Source organism: Myripristis murdjan, chromosome 17 (assembly GCF_902150065.1).
Source record: "Myripristis murdjan chromosome 17, fMyrMur1.1, whole genome shotgun sequence".
Taxonomy (NCBI): Eukaryota; Metazoa; Chordata; class Actinopteri; order Holocentriformes; family Holocentridae; genus Myripristis; species Myripristis murdjan.
In genome coordinates, this window is record NC_043996.1 from 34,537,545 (window position 1) to 34,552,636 (window position 15,092).

The window sequence follows — 15,092 nt, forward strand, 5'->3', positions numbered from 1 at the left end:
GAGGACCTCCGGGGTCTGATGTTGCTTCTCATCTCCAGGATGATCCTCCCTGCGTTCCGACTCCAGATGGAGACGGCGTGGACGGTCCCGGCTGACTGAACCGTCTAATTCAGAAAAACCAGCGGATGATTTTCTCCGAAGGTGAGTGAGACGCTCACATCCGCTAATCTGACCGCTAATCCCCGTCCTCCATGCTTTGATTTTGATTTTCTGATTGATTTAAATTCTAGGCTTTCCAATGAGAAAGACAACACAAGACAGAAAACACAAGACAAACAACAGGGCAATTTGTTTTTATTAATTCAAATGTAATTCAACTGGTATGTATCAAAATAGCTTTTTTTTTTTATTTTTTTTTTTTTTATTTTGGCAAAGCTTTCACAAAACACGTTGCCGTGGAAGTTCCTCCTCATGAAATAATAATAATTATTTCCATCAAAACAGTAAACAGAGTCGTATCAAACAGTCTGGCAAATCTTTCAGAAAATACAAATTTTGCCTTTTATATGAAAAGCACCAGAGCATGAGCGCAGACCGTCCCCAATATTAATGCCAAATAATGACATCACACACACACACACACACACACACACACACACACACACACACACACACACACACACACACACACACACAGGGCAAGCAGGTGCACGATGCAGAGAGAAGCCACCTGCTGAAAGTTTGGTCACTTCAGTTTTTTATGCATAGCTTAAAGACAAACCTGCCAGCAGTACACACACACACACACACACACACACACACACACACACACACACACACACACACACACACACACACACACACACACACAGCTCCTAACATCACATCATGTCACAGTGATGCCAAAATGTAATCTCTTTCCCGTTCTTTTAGTAAAAGCACATTCTGTAATGATCAGCTCCTCCTCACCTTAAAGGGACATTCCAGTATTTTTCAGCTTGCTTTCCTGTTTTTCCACCTTTTGGGGCCCAAATGACTGACAGGCACACAATGTTTTTGAAACTGGTCCAAAATTAAGACTGCTTCAGTCCACAGCCGTGAAACACAGGGCCGGATCTACCAGGGGGGCCTGGGCTGGCAGCTACCCCCCTGAACATAAATATACTTCTCTTGTCATTTTAAAAAGAATATTTTGGTGCCAATTTTCTCGTATCATTTTTGTTTTACTAATTTCTGGCTATTTCTGGGTCATTTCTTGCTAATCTAATCTGCCTTTTTTGTTTTTGAAGGAAATCAAGTGAATTTGCTGGGGAAAAGGTGAAATTAGTATATTAGAAAAAACGACTGGGGCATTAGTATATAAAAAAAAACACACATGATGCTAAGCACCAAACGATTACTCAGCATACTCTATGCTAAAGCGTTAGCATGTTAGCATGTCCTCTGGACAGAGTTTTGGCCTCAGTCGTCTCGTCGTCATTTATTGCATATTTTTAGGAATTCTGGATCAGAGTCAGGAGAGTTTGTGCGTCACAAACCTCCTCAACTTTTTCAGAAATGATCTAATAAACGAGTTCCTCCCCCTGCAGCGTTTCTGGAGCTGAACTCCTCGTCTGGAGACGGGACGGCTCCGTCACATCACATCACTCAAGTGTCCAAAGGCTGGTAAGGCCACGTCAGCACATAACCCCCCCACCCACCCCCCAGCCCTGTTTTTTTGTTTGTTTGTTTGTTTGTTTGTTTCTACAGTATAACAGCTTCTGCATGTCTGGGCTGAACCCCAACCCCAGTGCGACAGGAACACGGCTGTGTTTCATAACCAAATTGTTTGACATCATCTCAGTTTTCACAGTGCAAGGAGGGACCCAAAAATAAATCTAAAATATAGCAAAAAAAAAAAACAAAAACAAGAACAATTCAAGTCCCTTCATGGCATTTGGTACGTCTGGGTGTTTGCAGTCTCGGATGTTTGCTCAGTGTCGACAACAAGACAAGAACTTAATCATTTAATCCGAGAGGTTATTCTCTTATAAAAAATGTGCCTCTTTTGTTTCGTTTGTCAAAACTGACAGGAGTAAAAAAAAAAAAACAAAAAAAAAAAAAAAAGTGGGTTTGTGGCGTCGGAGGCAGCAGCTGAAGAGGCTCCTCACCTTCAAAACGCAGATTTTCCCAGAGCTTCATCTCTTGGTTAACAGCGGTCGGTGCTCAGTCTCTGCGTCTCGTCTCGTCTCGTCTCGTCTCGTCTGTACGGACTCTCAGCTTCTTCTCATCTTTTCTTGCCGTTTCCAGCAGAAACTAAAAGCCTGAAGTGGATAAACGACCGGTGCTGTGCTTGTCCTCTTTTCCTCCTCCGCTCCCTCGTGCTTTGGGACAAACTGAAGCTCGACCTCTTACCGCTGCCTCCGAGGCACAACACATCATTTCCCATGATGCAGCGCTGGGATTTTACTCTTCCTAATACTTGTCCCTTTTGTTGTGAAGAAATGTTCCCCTCTAAACTTATTTAAAGTAAATAAAAAAATAAAAATAAAAATAAAAAAAAACAGTAAATGGTGCGTCATGCCACAACGACATAACACAAAACAATAAATAATATGGAATAAAAATGACATGCAGCAGAAGCAACATGAGGTATCTATGCGTTACTCTATGTTAAAGAAAGTGGGTTGAAATTCAATAAATTAAGTTAAATTAAGCGATAAAAACAAAACGACACAATAATCAGTGGTGTACTTAGAGAGGGGAGCGTGCTGGAGGCCGACGTGTCGACGTCAGGCTTCACTTCTTGGGATTCTTTTTCTTTCTATCCCACGTCCAGTGTGTGATGATGACCCCCCTCCTCCGCCCCCAGCCGCCGCCGCGTCAGGCGTCCCCGCCTCGGCGTGAAGACAGCGAGCTTCCCTGAGGTAATACTTTGGACAGAGGAGCCGCTAGGACGAGGCGCTGAGCTTGGCAGGCTCCGCCTCCTCCAGCAGCGAACGCCTCCACCCCGCCTTGTTGGCGCTCAGGTGTCCCATCATGACCCGGGAGAGGGGCGTGGCCGAGAAACGAGACCACTCGCTGAACAGAGGCTCCACCACGTTGCTGATGAAGTCTGCAGGTCAGAGAGGAGCCGGGCTTTAATCAAGAGGCTCAGGCACAGGAGGTTCACTGTTCACATTCAAAAGCAGAATCTAAAACCCGCTCTCTGCACTTTTACTGCGTGACAACACCTGGCCACATCATCTGAGGGCAGCCTGCTCGTTTTTAGTTTCCAGCCTGCAGTGGAAACGTGGCTGAGAGGATTTTATCTGACATGCATGTAAACAGCAGGTCTGACAACACAGGTGTTAGTATTGAGGCTTTCTGTTCAGTACGCATCACAAACAGAAATAATATTGTCATGTTCTCGGATCAATGATCTCAAAAGAAGAAGACTGGACTTCACCTGTTTCTGTTGTTTAAATCAAACATTAAATCATTTGCTTCAGCTTCTGTTTGAATCCTTGGTTGTAAATGGCCTTAATCTTTTGTTAAGGATGGACCGTTAGCGACAGAAAGCCCTGCTGGGTGTCAGAGTGTTCTCCTCTTGTCAAGTCAGCACCTGCATTATTTAATACAGAAGGACTGAAACATACCAACGTGTGTGTGTGTGTGTGTGTGTGTTGGGGAAAAAACTCTCACCGATCTGTATCTTGGCCATGCTGTTGGTCTGACGGTCACACATGGGACTCACTTCCATGTTGTGTTTCCTCTCCGTGTCGCCTGGAGACAAATCAGTTTTTACATTTCAGAACTGAAACTGATGTTCACAATCAGAGGCTTCACGGGTCCAGCCGACCCCAGGGACCTGAGGACCCGGGACCCGACACCCAAGGACCTGGGACCTGAGTCCGAGGACCCAGGACACAACCTCGAAGACCTGAGGAACCCTGACCCAACCTGGGAGCCAAGAACCTGAGACCCGGTACCCAACCCTGAACACTCGAGACCTGAATGGGTTTGGATCAGGTCCAGGTCGGGTCCCAGGTCTCTCCAGGCTTCGTACCACTCTACTGCTTGGAAAGTCTTGTTTTAAATTCGTCTTAATTTAAAACCTGGCTGCCAGGTTGTTAAATCATATTTAGCCAGGAGATAAAGGCTTTTCAACATTTTTTCAACTGAACAGCTTAGAACAAACTTAAATGTTTTTTTAAGACTGCCAGTCATATTCTGCACAGGATGTTCGTTTAAAAAGGAGACAAAAAAAACAACTTTAGAGGTTTAGATCTGCTCTCATTCAGCACACGAGGGCCTCGTATGATCACTTAGTGATTTTAATCAGTAGTGGGTACGTGTGGGAGGAATTTCCTCCTTTTTCACTGTTGTAAAGTCCCTTCACAGTGAAATGATATAGCTGTTATAGCTGCTACTGTTTTGGAATTTGTATTTTTCAAACACAATAATTCTCTACAGGAAATAAAAATAATTTTTTTTAATGTATTCTTGTAATTATATGCTCAAAAAGTTACTACAATTCAAGAAATAATGTTTATGAATTTTCCCCACGGGCCCCCCTTATTAAGCTGCACCGGTAACCACAGGGTGTAGTGACGTGTTTTTGCCACAAGGTGGCAGCAGTTAATCTGATGAGAACTCAGACCTCTTGACTGCAGAGGGATATGACTGAATTTACACAGGAGCCTGTCTCCCCCACAGGACTCAGGCTCAGTGTTTATTGGCTGGTTTGTCTCTGAACAGCCACATGCAGGAAGCTGATGTTGATACTTTGATACTTTCACACTTTTTGCATCATAAGTTCAACCAATCAGGAATGTTCAGTGCTGTAACTAAACCCCGCCCACCGCCAGGAACTCGGACAGCACTGCCTCGGTTGCAGGAAGCATTTTGGGGTCAGGATCTCAACGCTTGGAGCTAAAAGAGGAACTGGATCCGCTGGTGGAAACGAGGATCTGAGTTCCTGGTTCCTCCAAAAGGTTCCTGTGTCCCGGGGACAGTTCCTGTTGTGGCAGCGAGCTTTGAACAGGCGGGGCTCAGTCGTACCTTGGTGGAAGAACTCCTCTGTGACCTTGCTGCTCCACAGCTTGCAGAGCCTCCATGGGCGGCAGGGGTTGCAGATGTCTGCACACTTCATGGCCATCTGAGCTCCAAGAAAGAAGCAGAAGAAACCCAGGCTGAGAATCAGTCCCACACAAAATTAACACCAGCTGCTCTCTACACAGAAGCACGCTAGATAACAAAATAACGTCAAAACACTGTAGCAAACCTATTCCTCATAGCAAGAAAGACTTCGAGGTTTCAGGGAGTTAAATATCAGGCTTTTTAAGGGCCTGTAGACACCCTGTTCTCAGGTCGTGGATCTCCAAAGATAAAGCCCTCTTTAAAAATGGTATGGAGCATCATTGAACATTTTATCATGAAGGATGTTCAGTTTACGGCCTCCATGTATACAGCAACCATTTATAAATATGGCTGATCCTTCTAGGTCAGACTTTTTGTTGCAATAGTACAGAACTGGAAATAGACATGTTTTATGACACGTTTTTCTGATGTTTTTCTGGTCTACCATTTAATTTTGTTCAGATTCACGTTAACCTGATTTTAGCATCTTTACGCTGGCTCAAAGTTTCAAGACTGATTTTTATGGAGTGTCACATTTGTCATATTCTTGTAGTTACTGTCATTTATATCGAGAATGCAAGTTGCCAAATGTACTTGACAAATATGCATGTATGACTAATAACTGATCACACCGACAGGAATGTTACCTATACAAGTAGAGACAGGACAGGACAGGGCAGGGCAGGGCAGGACAGGGCAGGGCAGGACAGGACAGGTCAGATCAGATCAGGTCAGGTCAGGGAAGAATAGAATAGGATCGCACAGAGCAGGACAGGACATTATTAGACAGGACAGGACAGGAGTAGACAAGACAGGGTAGGACAGATCAGGTCAGGACAGGAGAGGACAGGGCAGGGCAGGACAGGACAGGACAAAGCAGGACAGGACAGGACATTATAAGACAGGACAGGACAGGACAAGGTAGGGGAAGGCAGGGCAGGGCAGGAGTAGACGGGACAGGAGAGGAGAGGACATGAGTAGACACGACAGGGTAGGGCAGGACAGGTCCGATCAGGTCAGGTCAAGGTCAGGGAAGAACAGAACAGGATCAGACTAGGGATGCTAACTGGTGGCCGTTTGACCGGTTGTTGACCGTTTGAACTTTAACCGAATAATCTTGTCGGTTAATTTTAAGGCCGAACGCGTCATCGCCGACACAAACGCGCCTGTCATATTGTAAATACCGTAACTTCGGTAAAGTTTGCTCTATCGAAAAAATTACAAATGTTCCTGAAAGCTAAGAAGTTGCTCATGAATCCACATACAGTTTAATACGGTAAACATGGCGACGGGACGCTCTGCCGGGCTTGGATTACGTTATTACGCTCAGAGCTCAGCTCGTAGAGACAGACTGGAGAAACGAGCCAAGCTTATGGTGATCACGTATAGTTTTGAACCAAGTATGTCATGCAAGTCTGCAAGAGTCATAAAACCACCAAGCAGACTCATCGAGGAATCTGGAGACAATATTTTTCACGAGGAGAGAGAGATTTCTTCTACACCACGGTAAGCAACGTGCGTAAATTACATAATGTTTGTACGATATCATGTAGGCTATGTACAATATTTGACTTCGGAATGAATTATCTTATGTCTGAATTGGTTTTGGGCCTGCTGAGGTGAGATCAGTGGTACAGAACGGACACTGTCGCGTTCTTGACTGTCTGTAAACTTTACAGACAGTCAAATAATATTCTCGGTTAACCGAAATAAACCGATTAATGAGGCCCGGTGGTCGACCAAGAAAATTTTCCATTTTCGCCATCTCTAGATCAGACAGAACAGGGCAGGACAGGAGAGGACAAGGTAGGATCAGACAGGATAGGACAAGACAAGGTTGGCCAGGACAGGGCAGGAGAGATGATGTAAACTGAAACTCACCTGCAGGATGAAATGCCGGTGATTGGCATTGTCCATGCGCAGGTCCCCGCTCTGCAGGTGACACCTGAACTGGGACAGGTAGTCGTTCTGCCGGCTGATGTCGGTGGCCAGGATCAGGGAGCCCAGACGCTCCTCCATCTTTAACCTGCACAGCCGCAAGACACAGTTGCCTGCCCTAAGATCACACGAGGTTTTAATCTCTGAGAGTCTCTGAGCCTCTGCTATGACAGGAAGCATGTACAAAACAAAAGACGGAGCTGCCAGAACACATGCAAATAAAAACTGGATTTATTTGGGTCCCAAAGTTCCCAAAAAAACCTTTATTTGTAAGTGCTTATGTAAAAAGATTTTTTTGGACTTGAAACAGGACCATCCCAGAGCTTCTGCATGTCCAGAGTTTCCTCTCCAGAACGTTCCTCTGCTCTCCTCCCAGAGCGAGCAGTGGGGTTTCAGAGCTGCCACATCACTCCTCCTCCCTTTCCTCCAGCCGCTGGTTTCCATTCATTCCACTACGATATGAACATGAACTTTCAGAGCCTTCACACTTTCTTCACTCCAGTTTTCCATCAGCCCAATAAAGTCCTCCACATGAGTTTTCCTAAAAGCAGCAGCACTGTTGGCTTTTCAGGACTTTTTCACACTGAAACGCTCCCTCCTCCTCCTCCTCCTCCTCCTCCTCCTCCGCCAGGGAAAATAGTCCCCGGGGAAATGTTTTGCTTTCCACAGCCAATGATCAGCTGTGTGGTTTGTGAATGTTGAGGACATTATAAGGCGGCTGCTTCAACCACAAACTCACATTTTGATTCTGTGTTGTGAAATCTTTAGTTTAATCTGATAAATGGTTTGTTGACGTGTAAAATGTGGAGGAGTTGTGGTGAATGGACCAAACATTCAAAATCACTGGGATGGAGCTTCAAGTCTGTTAAACACCCAATCAAATCCTTCTTCTAGCATGTATTCTGGCGGCTCCATCTCTTGCTTGTACGGAGGTCTTTTGACACAGAACTACAATTTGATCTAAAGTGGTCCAGAGAGTCTGACGGACCTCCTCTGGACCAGCCGGGTGTGTCGGCAGCTGGACTGACCTCTCGGAGGCTGGGCGATGAGCCAGGAGGCCGGACTCTCTGAGGAGACCCACAGCTGACTTCCAGTGGTGGTTCTCCAAAACTGAGGTGTTCTGCACCGAAAACACAGAAAACATCCAAATCCTCATCACAGGTCTGAAAAAAATCCCTCACTCTGATCAGACCAGGCGAACCATGAGGTTTTTTTTTTTAAGTTATCGTTTCTTCCTTTGTTTCTCTGGCATCATGATCATTCCCATGTGACCTCTGATCTCTGGCCTCCTTGCTTTTAACAGTCCTGATCAGTGTCTGTTCAAGTCCATCTGAGTACGAGAGCCACACAAATTAGACATTTGCAATACCAGTTTGACCTCCCCAGTTCTGAGTCTGATTCCTGGACTCGCGTATCGACTGTTACCGAGTACCGATCCAATACCACTGCATTTTTTAAAAAAAACGACAGCTGTATATTACTAACACTGTTTGGATGTGATATGGCTGAATCTCAATCCTTGCATCTCAATCCTTTTTCTGTTTTTGTTCACCAGCTGGTACCAAACACGTCACGCCTGGTTGTCAACAAGGCGGATAAATATCACTCCAACGCTCAGCTACTATTTGCTGAGGGAAAAACTGTCATTTTTTCAAACTGGACGTCGCTGTATAAAATGACCTATCGTGACCTCTAGGGGAATCACAGCCTCATCAAACTTTACAGACACAAACTAGAGGAGAATTCAGAAAACTAACATCACAATAAATCGTGATATCGAATCATAATACTCGTACAATCACAACAAATATCGAATCCACCCAAGTATCCTGATCATACTAAATCAGGAGAAGAACACTTGGTTGCCTCGTATCTAATAAAAACATCTGAATCTATCTAAACCTAACTCGTCCTGTCAGGTGCGTGCAGCAGCTACCTGGTACAGCGCCGCCAGGTGGTGTTCGGTCTGGACCAGGAAGCGCTGGTTCACCCCGGGGTGGTCCAGGTCGTGGGTGGCGGCTGCGACCAGGCCCAGCAGGATGTCGCAGGAGGTCAGCGTTTCAGCTAGCTGGAAAAAACACACACACACACACACACACACACACACACAGGCTGGGTTGCAGTGACATGGGTTCATTTTTAAACTGAATTAAGCTACCGTATTTCCCCAGTTAATCGCCGGGCATTTAATACGCAAAATCACCTTGGACCCCGGGCGTTTAAAAGAACCAGGCGGCTCTTCGCTGCAGGTCTTTATTTATTTTTGCACAGACCTGCACCAGGACATTACTGTGATGACAGTTACTGTCCAACATATTTACAGTCGGGCGGTTTAAGATTACAGTACATCCTTTTTTCTAACATTAGCTAGCGCTCTTATTTTGACAGGAAATGGAAGTGCAGCACAGTTATTGTGCAGCTAACTGTTTACTTCTGCAAAAATAAGGTGAACAGCCTTATTTTGAGTTACCTCAATATAATGCAAATAATCGCCCCGGCGGTTATTCAGGTGGGGGTTTAATACGCAAAATGGGTGCAGACCCCAGGCGTTTAAAAGAACCAGGCGGCTATTTGCGGCCCGGCGATTAATTGGGGAAATACAGTTGCTAGTTTTCCTTTAAAATCTGCTGTAAAACCAGTTTAAAGTGAAGATTAAATCTAAACTTCTTCAGGTTTTACTCTAAACAGAGATTAAATTCAGTTCTGTTGCACCAAAACCTCAAGCCCCAGTTTGACCTGTAATGTGGTTTCTACACTTAAACCTGAGGAGGTTCAAGCTCCTCAGGTTAGAGGTCAAGGTCAGGTGGGCGGTTCTCACCTGGGGCTCCCGCAGGAAGCAGTGCATGGCCTGCGTGACGTCGGCGGCGTGGAGCGCGTTGTGGTACGGGTTGTGGCTGCGGTAATCCTCCTGCACACACACTACACACACCGCACCACCCATCAGTCATCCACAACAACAACAACAACAACAACAACAACTTCAAATCAGTGTCAACATCTACAGATGCCAACACAAAGCTCACTCTGAATGACATCTTTAATTACAATAATCATATCACTAAAATATAAAGTAAGAAGAACAACACTGTTGCCATAACCATGCATAAACTTGTGTATTTGTTCAATGTAACTAATTTGTCAAGGGTTCCATCCGCAATTTCTATTGAGCACATACATTATTATTACTTTCCTCTTCCTCATTAACATTTTTTTTTTCTATTTATTAGGCTACATCTCCATTTATTTTTTCTTTAGGTACTAGGGCAATGTGCAATGCAACACGCACTTTATATTCTCACATAATTGGGTACTCTCTGTATCATAAAATTACCATTGTTGGTATGTAATCATCTATTGCAATATGTAATCGGGTAATGTGCAATTTTCACTAATTAGGCACTAGGGCAATGTGCAACGCAACAAGCACGTTATACTATATAACTATATAACTAGGTACTCTAGGTATCACAAATTACCATCGTTGGTATTAGATTATTGTAATATGCAATTGAGTATTAGGCAATCAAAATAGCACTTTATATTTCTTGGGCAATTTGCAATACAATAATGCACTTTACACTTTAGCACTTTGCACTTTAACCAGCCGCTCGACATATAATTTAGTGTTTAATTTAGTGTTTAAGCTGTGGTGAAATGCGCACGGTCCCCTGAGCCTTGGCCTGTATGTTTTATGATCAACTCTGTTGTTTGTTTTGTTTTGTTTTGTTTTGTTGTTATTGTGAATGAATGTTGTACAACACCAACGTGCCAATGGGACTAGAGATGGAAATTAGCCGCACGGCTATAATCTCACGTGTTTACATTTATATGTGCATTAACATGTACTGTCCCATTTCTTTCTTTTAAAAAATAAATAAATCTACAAATCTACAAATAAAATTGCAACAAAAAAATACAAGAAAATTAACAGAAAATTATCAGATAAAAATAAAATAAACATAAATTTGTCAAAACTAAATCCATAAAATAACTTCAAAATGAGAAGTGTGTTAATAATGATTATAAAGGTGTGTTTACAAGTCAGATCAAACTGAGAAAATAACCTGTCAAACTTTCTGTAAAGTTCATTTAAATATGAATCCGGTGAAAAGGCAAAATCAACCTGCAGTCATATTTTCAGAAACGTGGCCCCGCCCACTCGCCATCGCTCCGCTGGAGGGGCGGAGTCTGACCGGCCGTCATGTCAATCAAGTCTACGCCACAGATTATCGGGTAATCCCGTGTGAAGTGACGTCTGTCCACTGCTGAATGTGACTGATCCACTGATTGAACTGATTTATTGATTGATGCCATTTTTACTGCAGTTTCATTTCATTGCTGTTTCCACTAATCGATACATCTTTTCTTATCGGATGCCATGTTTATGTCTGTTTTTATTTACCTGTTTAATTGTTGTTGTTTTTCTTATCAGTTATTGATTTCGTTTCTTGGTATGTAATCTCTGGAAAACAAGAGCCTGTCAAGTCTGAATGAAAAACAAAAGCCCTGACGCAGCTTCCCCTCAGCGATCAATACAGGATTTCAGATTCAGATTCAGATTCAGATTCAGATTCAGATTCAGAGTCCAGCTGGAACACGACCACCTGCTCAGGTTGTTTTATTTGTTTAACTGTGAGAGGAGGCCTCGCGTTTTAAAACTATTTCACCAGGAAACAGAAAATAAGCGTAAAATATTTTAAAAAATCCAATAATAATGACAATTTGGCGTATTAAAAACGTTTTTTGCTGTTCGTCTTGTGCCTCCGTTTGAGAGCCGCTGAACTAGAATGTGCTCCGTGAACATGAGGAGGCGGTGTCTGTCCAGCAGGGGGCGCTCAGGCCCCGGGCTGGTTCCTACCCAGGAAGCGTCGCAGCTTGACGACGTCGAGCTGGAAGAGGCGGATCAGACCGTAGTGCACGAACAGGTGGAGGGTCAGACTGACCAGACTGTTTCCTGCAACACACACACACACACACACACACACACACACACACACACACACACACACACACACACCAATGCTGTAAAAATATTCTGACAATTATTAATAAATATAAGTATCAATATCATTTTCTTGTCATTAAGAACTGGGAACTTCATTTTCAGGACTTTGGGTTTTTGGGATTACGTAATTTCCATTTCATTTTTTTGTGAATTAATCTGCTGATGATGTCATCATGATGTCCACTCACCATTGGTCAGTCTGTCCAACAGGAAGACGTCAAAGTCCCAGCAGCCAACCCGCTGCAGCACGCACTGCAACAACAGGAAGTACACACTGAGACAACAGGAAGTAAACACTGAGACAACAGGAAGTAAACACTGAGACAACAGGAAGTGAACACTGAGACAACAGGAAGTAAACACTGAGACAGCAGGAAGTAAACACTGAGTCAACAGGAAGTAAACACTGAGACAACAGGAAGTAAACACTGAGACAACAGGAAGTAAACACTGAGACAACAGGAAGTAAACACTGAGACAACAGGAAGTAAACACTGAGACAACAGGAAGTAAACACTGAGACCACAGGAAGTAAACACTGAGACCACAGGAAGTAAACACTGAGACAACAGGAAGTAAACACTGAGTCAACAGGAAGTAAACACTGAGACAACAGGAAGTAAACACTGAGTCAACAGGAAGTAAACAATACTCATGTTGACTGATGTTTTCTAATCTTCACTAAATGATAATTTTTTGATAATTCCACCTTTTCCTCAGCAAACTGACTTGATCTTGATTTGTTTCAAAACATGAGAGGAAGACGGTGAGGGTCATGAGGGTCAGGTCAGCTCGTGTTGCTGGGGACCCCACGGGGGGCCCCGGACCCCACTTTGACCATGAGCGTGTTAGCCTGTTAGCGTGTTAGCGCGTTAGCGCGTTAGCGGTCTGAGCAGCTGCGGCCCAGGCGACAGGAAGCCCTGCGTACCGTGGCCTGGCCGCCGTAGTCCCGGTCCAGGATGTGCCGCGGCTCGGGGGCGGGGCTTCTCTGCAGGACGTGGCGGCTCCTCTGCAGGCTCAGCGGGCGGTGGAGGCCCCTGGTGGCTCCGGGCCCCGCGGCGTCCCGGCCGGCTGCAGCAGGACGACAAAAACATGAAACACCATATGAACACGCAGCAGCTTTAAAATCTGTGAAGAAAAACAGAAACAGGAGTGAAAGCGACTGAGCTGATTAGCAGGAAAATCATCTTCATAACTTACAATAACTGCATATTTAAAATGATCTTACAGGGAAAAAATCCATTTGAGATCATGTTTAACCCTCTGAACCCCCAGCAGTTTTGGGGTGTTTTCTGCTCCCCTCACATTTTGGCTCACTGTGGGCTTGTTTTCCTGCTGCACCTCTATGGAAACAGCACAGCTGTGGCTCTCACCTGAAGCCATTCAAAAATGTCTTTCACACAGTATGAAAGAGTTATAGTGCCATAAATAATAAAAAAATAAAAACGGCAAACTGATTTTTTTTGATAATTTATTTTACAAAAATCGAGAAACATTGGAATAAATGTACAGAACATTTTTTCAGTGTCACTGATCCAGGAAAAAAAAGTAGGGCTTCACATGATTTATTTCCTGAAATATTAACATTTTTCCAACCTGTATTAACTTAGGTGTTTTTACTGCCTTGTGCCCTTCCATGTTACTACTGCTGCCTACACACTGAAATTCAGTGAATTTTTGTCACGCGACTGTTGGGCTCACCTGAATGAATCAAGATGTCTCAGATCCGCTGAAGACCGCAGAATTTTCTGTTTTTTGAATGATCTGGATTGAGTACACGACTATTTTTTGGCAAATTGTTGAATGAAGCATGTATAATAAAATTATTTGAATGAGAATTGCTTTTTTAGCCTTAGTTTCGTTCTTTTTTCTACCGCTAAACCAAAGTCGGACATGTTGCATTCAGGGACCGTCAGAAAATTCAAATTCCGACGAAAAAATAGGTTTTTAAAGCTTCCAGCTATGATAAACGGTTGAATTTTGGCGATTTTTTAAAAAATACGTGTCTTTCTATCCCGCCCGCGGGTTTGGGGTTCAGGGGGTTAATAACAAGCGGCTGCCGCGGCGTCGACCTGTACGCAGATGACGTCGTGTTTTCTAGCACAAAGTGAGCGACGGCGTCGGGAGCGCCGAGGCCTGAGAGCCGCCGCCCTCGATGCTCCTCTGTCTGTTAGATCAACACTGGCTCACTTATCAATTATCAGTGTTCTGGATTACTAATAATCATTATCGGTATCGGCCATGAAATCAATCAGTATCAGTTGGTCCCGACTCTCTCCCGCCCGGTGAAACATGGCGGCTGTCTGCACTGAAGACTTTTGAATGACGCCTCGTTTGCCTCGTTTACTGCGACTCCTCCACATTTTCCTCGTCAACAAACCGTTTAAAAATACAGATTTCACAGCTCGGAGTCAGACTGAGAGTCTGAACACTCAGAAAGCACACAGCTGATGACTGTGATGACAGGAAAGTTCATGTTCACGTCGTCGAGGGATGAACAGAACGAGCGGCTGGAGGAGAGGGAGGAGGAGTGATGGCAGCTCTGAGATCAGAGGAACGTTCTGGAGAGGAACCTCTGGACCTGCCGGAGCTCTGGGACGTTTTTTAAAGCTCTTTAAAGATGTTTGGGTGCATCTCTGACGGCGAGGCGCTCAGCAGACTAAATAATAATAAAAACACACGAGAGGCTTTTAGAGTCCTGATCCTCGCTGAGGTCAGCGGGTCGCGGACAGACTTGACAGATTTGATCCCCAGACGGGACGTCCCGTCTCGCCTCGTACTCACAGTGCAGATCCCTGAAGTCGACCTGAGGCGGCGGGCGGGGGGCTCGTCTCTGCGGCTGCGGTCCCGGCTGGCTCCGCCCCCTCACATCTGCGGGACGTCAGGTCCGAGGGAGAGGACAAACAGAGAACACCATGAGGCTGCACACACATCCTCCTTTTTATGTTTTCATCGTTTACGTTCAGAGAGGAGCCAATGAAACGCTCCGAAAAACAAAACAAACACGTGTTCCGCTGACGGTGTGAGACAGGGTGCGTTTGGCCCTGCGGGGCCGCCGTAGCCCGCGGCGTCACTCACCCAGCAGGCGGATGAAGAGCGCCGTCTGGTC

The 15,092-nt window shown here is 44.7% G+C and overlaps 1 protein-coding gene across 2 annotated transcripts in view; it reads right to left on the reverse strand.

Moving 5' to 3' along the window:
* Positions 1-277: 277 nt before the first annotated feature.
* The window catches only part of LOC115375467 (high affinity cAMP-specific 3',5'-cyclic phosphodiesterase 7A-like), a 21,449-nt gene continuing 6,634 nt past the window's right edge, over positions 278-15,092 (reverse strand). For both annotated transcript variants that reach the window (XM_030074870.1, XM_030074869.1), the window contains 12 exons: positions 15,062-15,092; positions 14,768-14,854; positions 12,912-13,054; positions 12,172-12,235; positions 11,837-11,932; positions 9,797-9,897; positions 8,915-9,046; positions 8,007-8,098; positions 6,922-7,066; positions 4,963-5,059; positions 3,604-3,684; positions 278-3,034 (listed from right to left, as the gene is read on the reverse strand). The exon at positions 15,062-15,092 is cut by the window's right edge and continues 30 nt beyond it. In XM_030074870.1, the coding sequence (XP_029930730.1) occupies positions 2,871-3,034; positions 3,604-3,684; positions 4,963-5,059; positions 6,922-7,066; positions 8,007-8,098; positions 8,915-9,046; positions 9,797-9,897; positions 11,837-11,932; positions 12,172-12,235; positions 12,912-13,054; positions 14,768-14,854; positions 15,062-15,092 (1,233 nt within the window). In that variant the 3' untranslated portion in view covers positions 278-2,870. The remainder of the gene's footprint in view (positions 3,035-3,603; positions 3,685-4,962; positions 5,060-6,921; positions 7,067-8,006; positions 8,099-8,914; positions 9,047-9,796; positions 9,898-11,836; positions 11,933-12,171; positions 12,236-12,911; positions 13,055-14,767; positions 14,855-15,061) is intronic.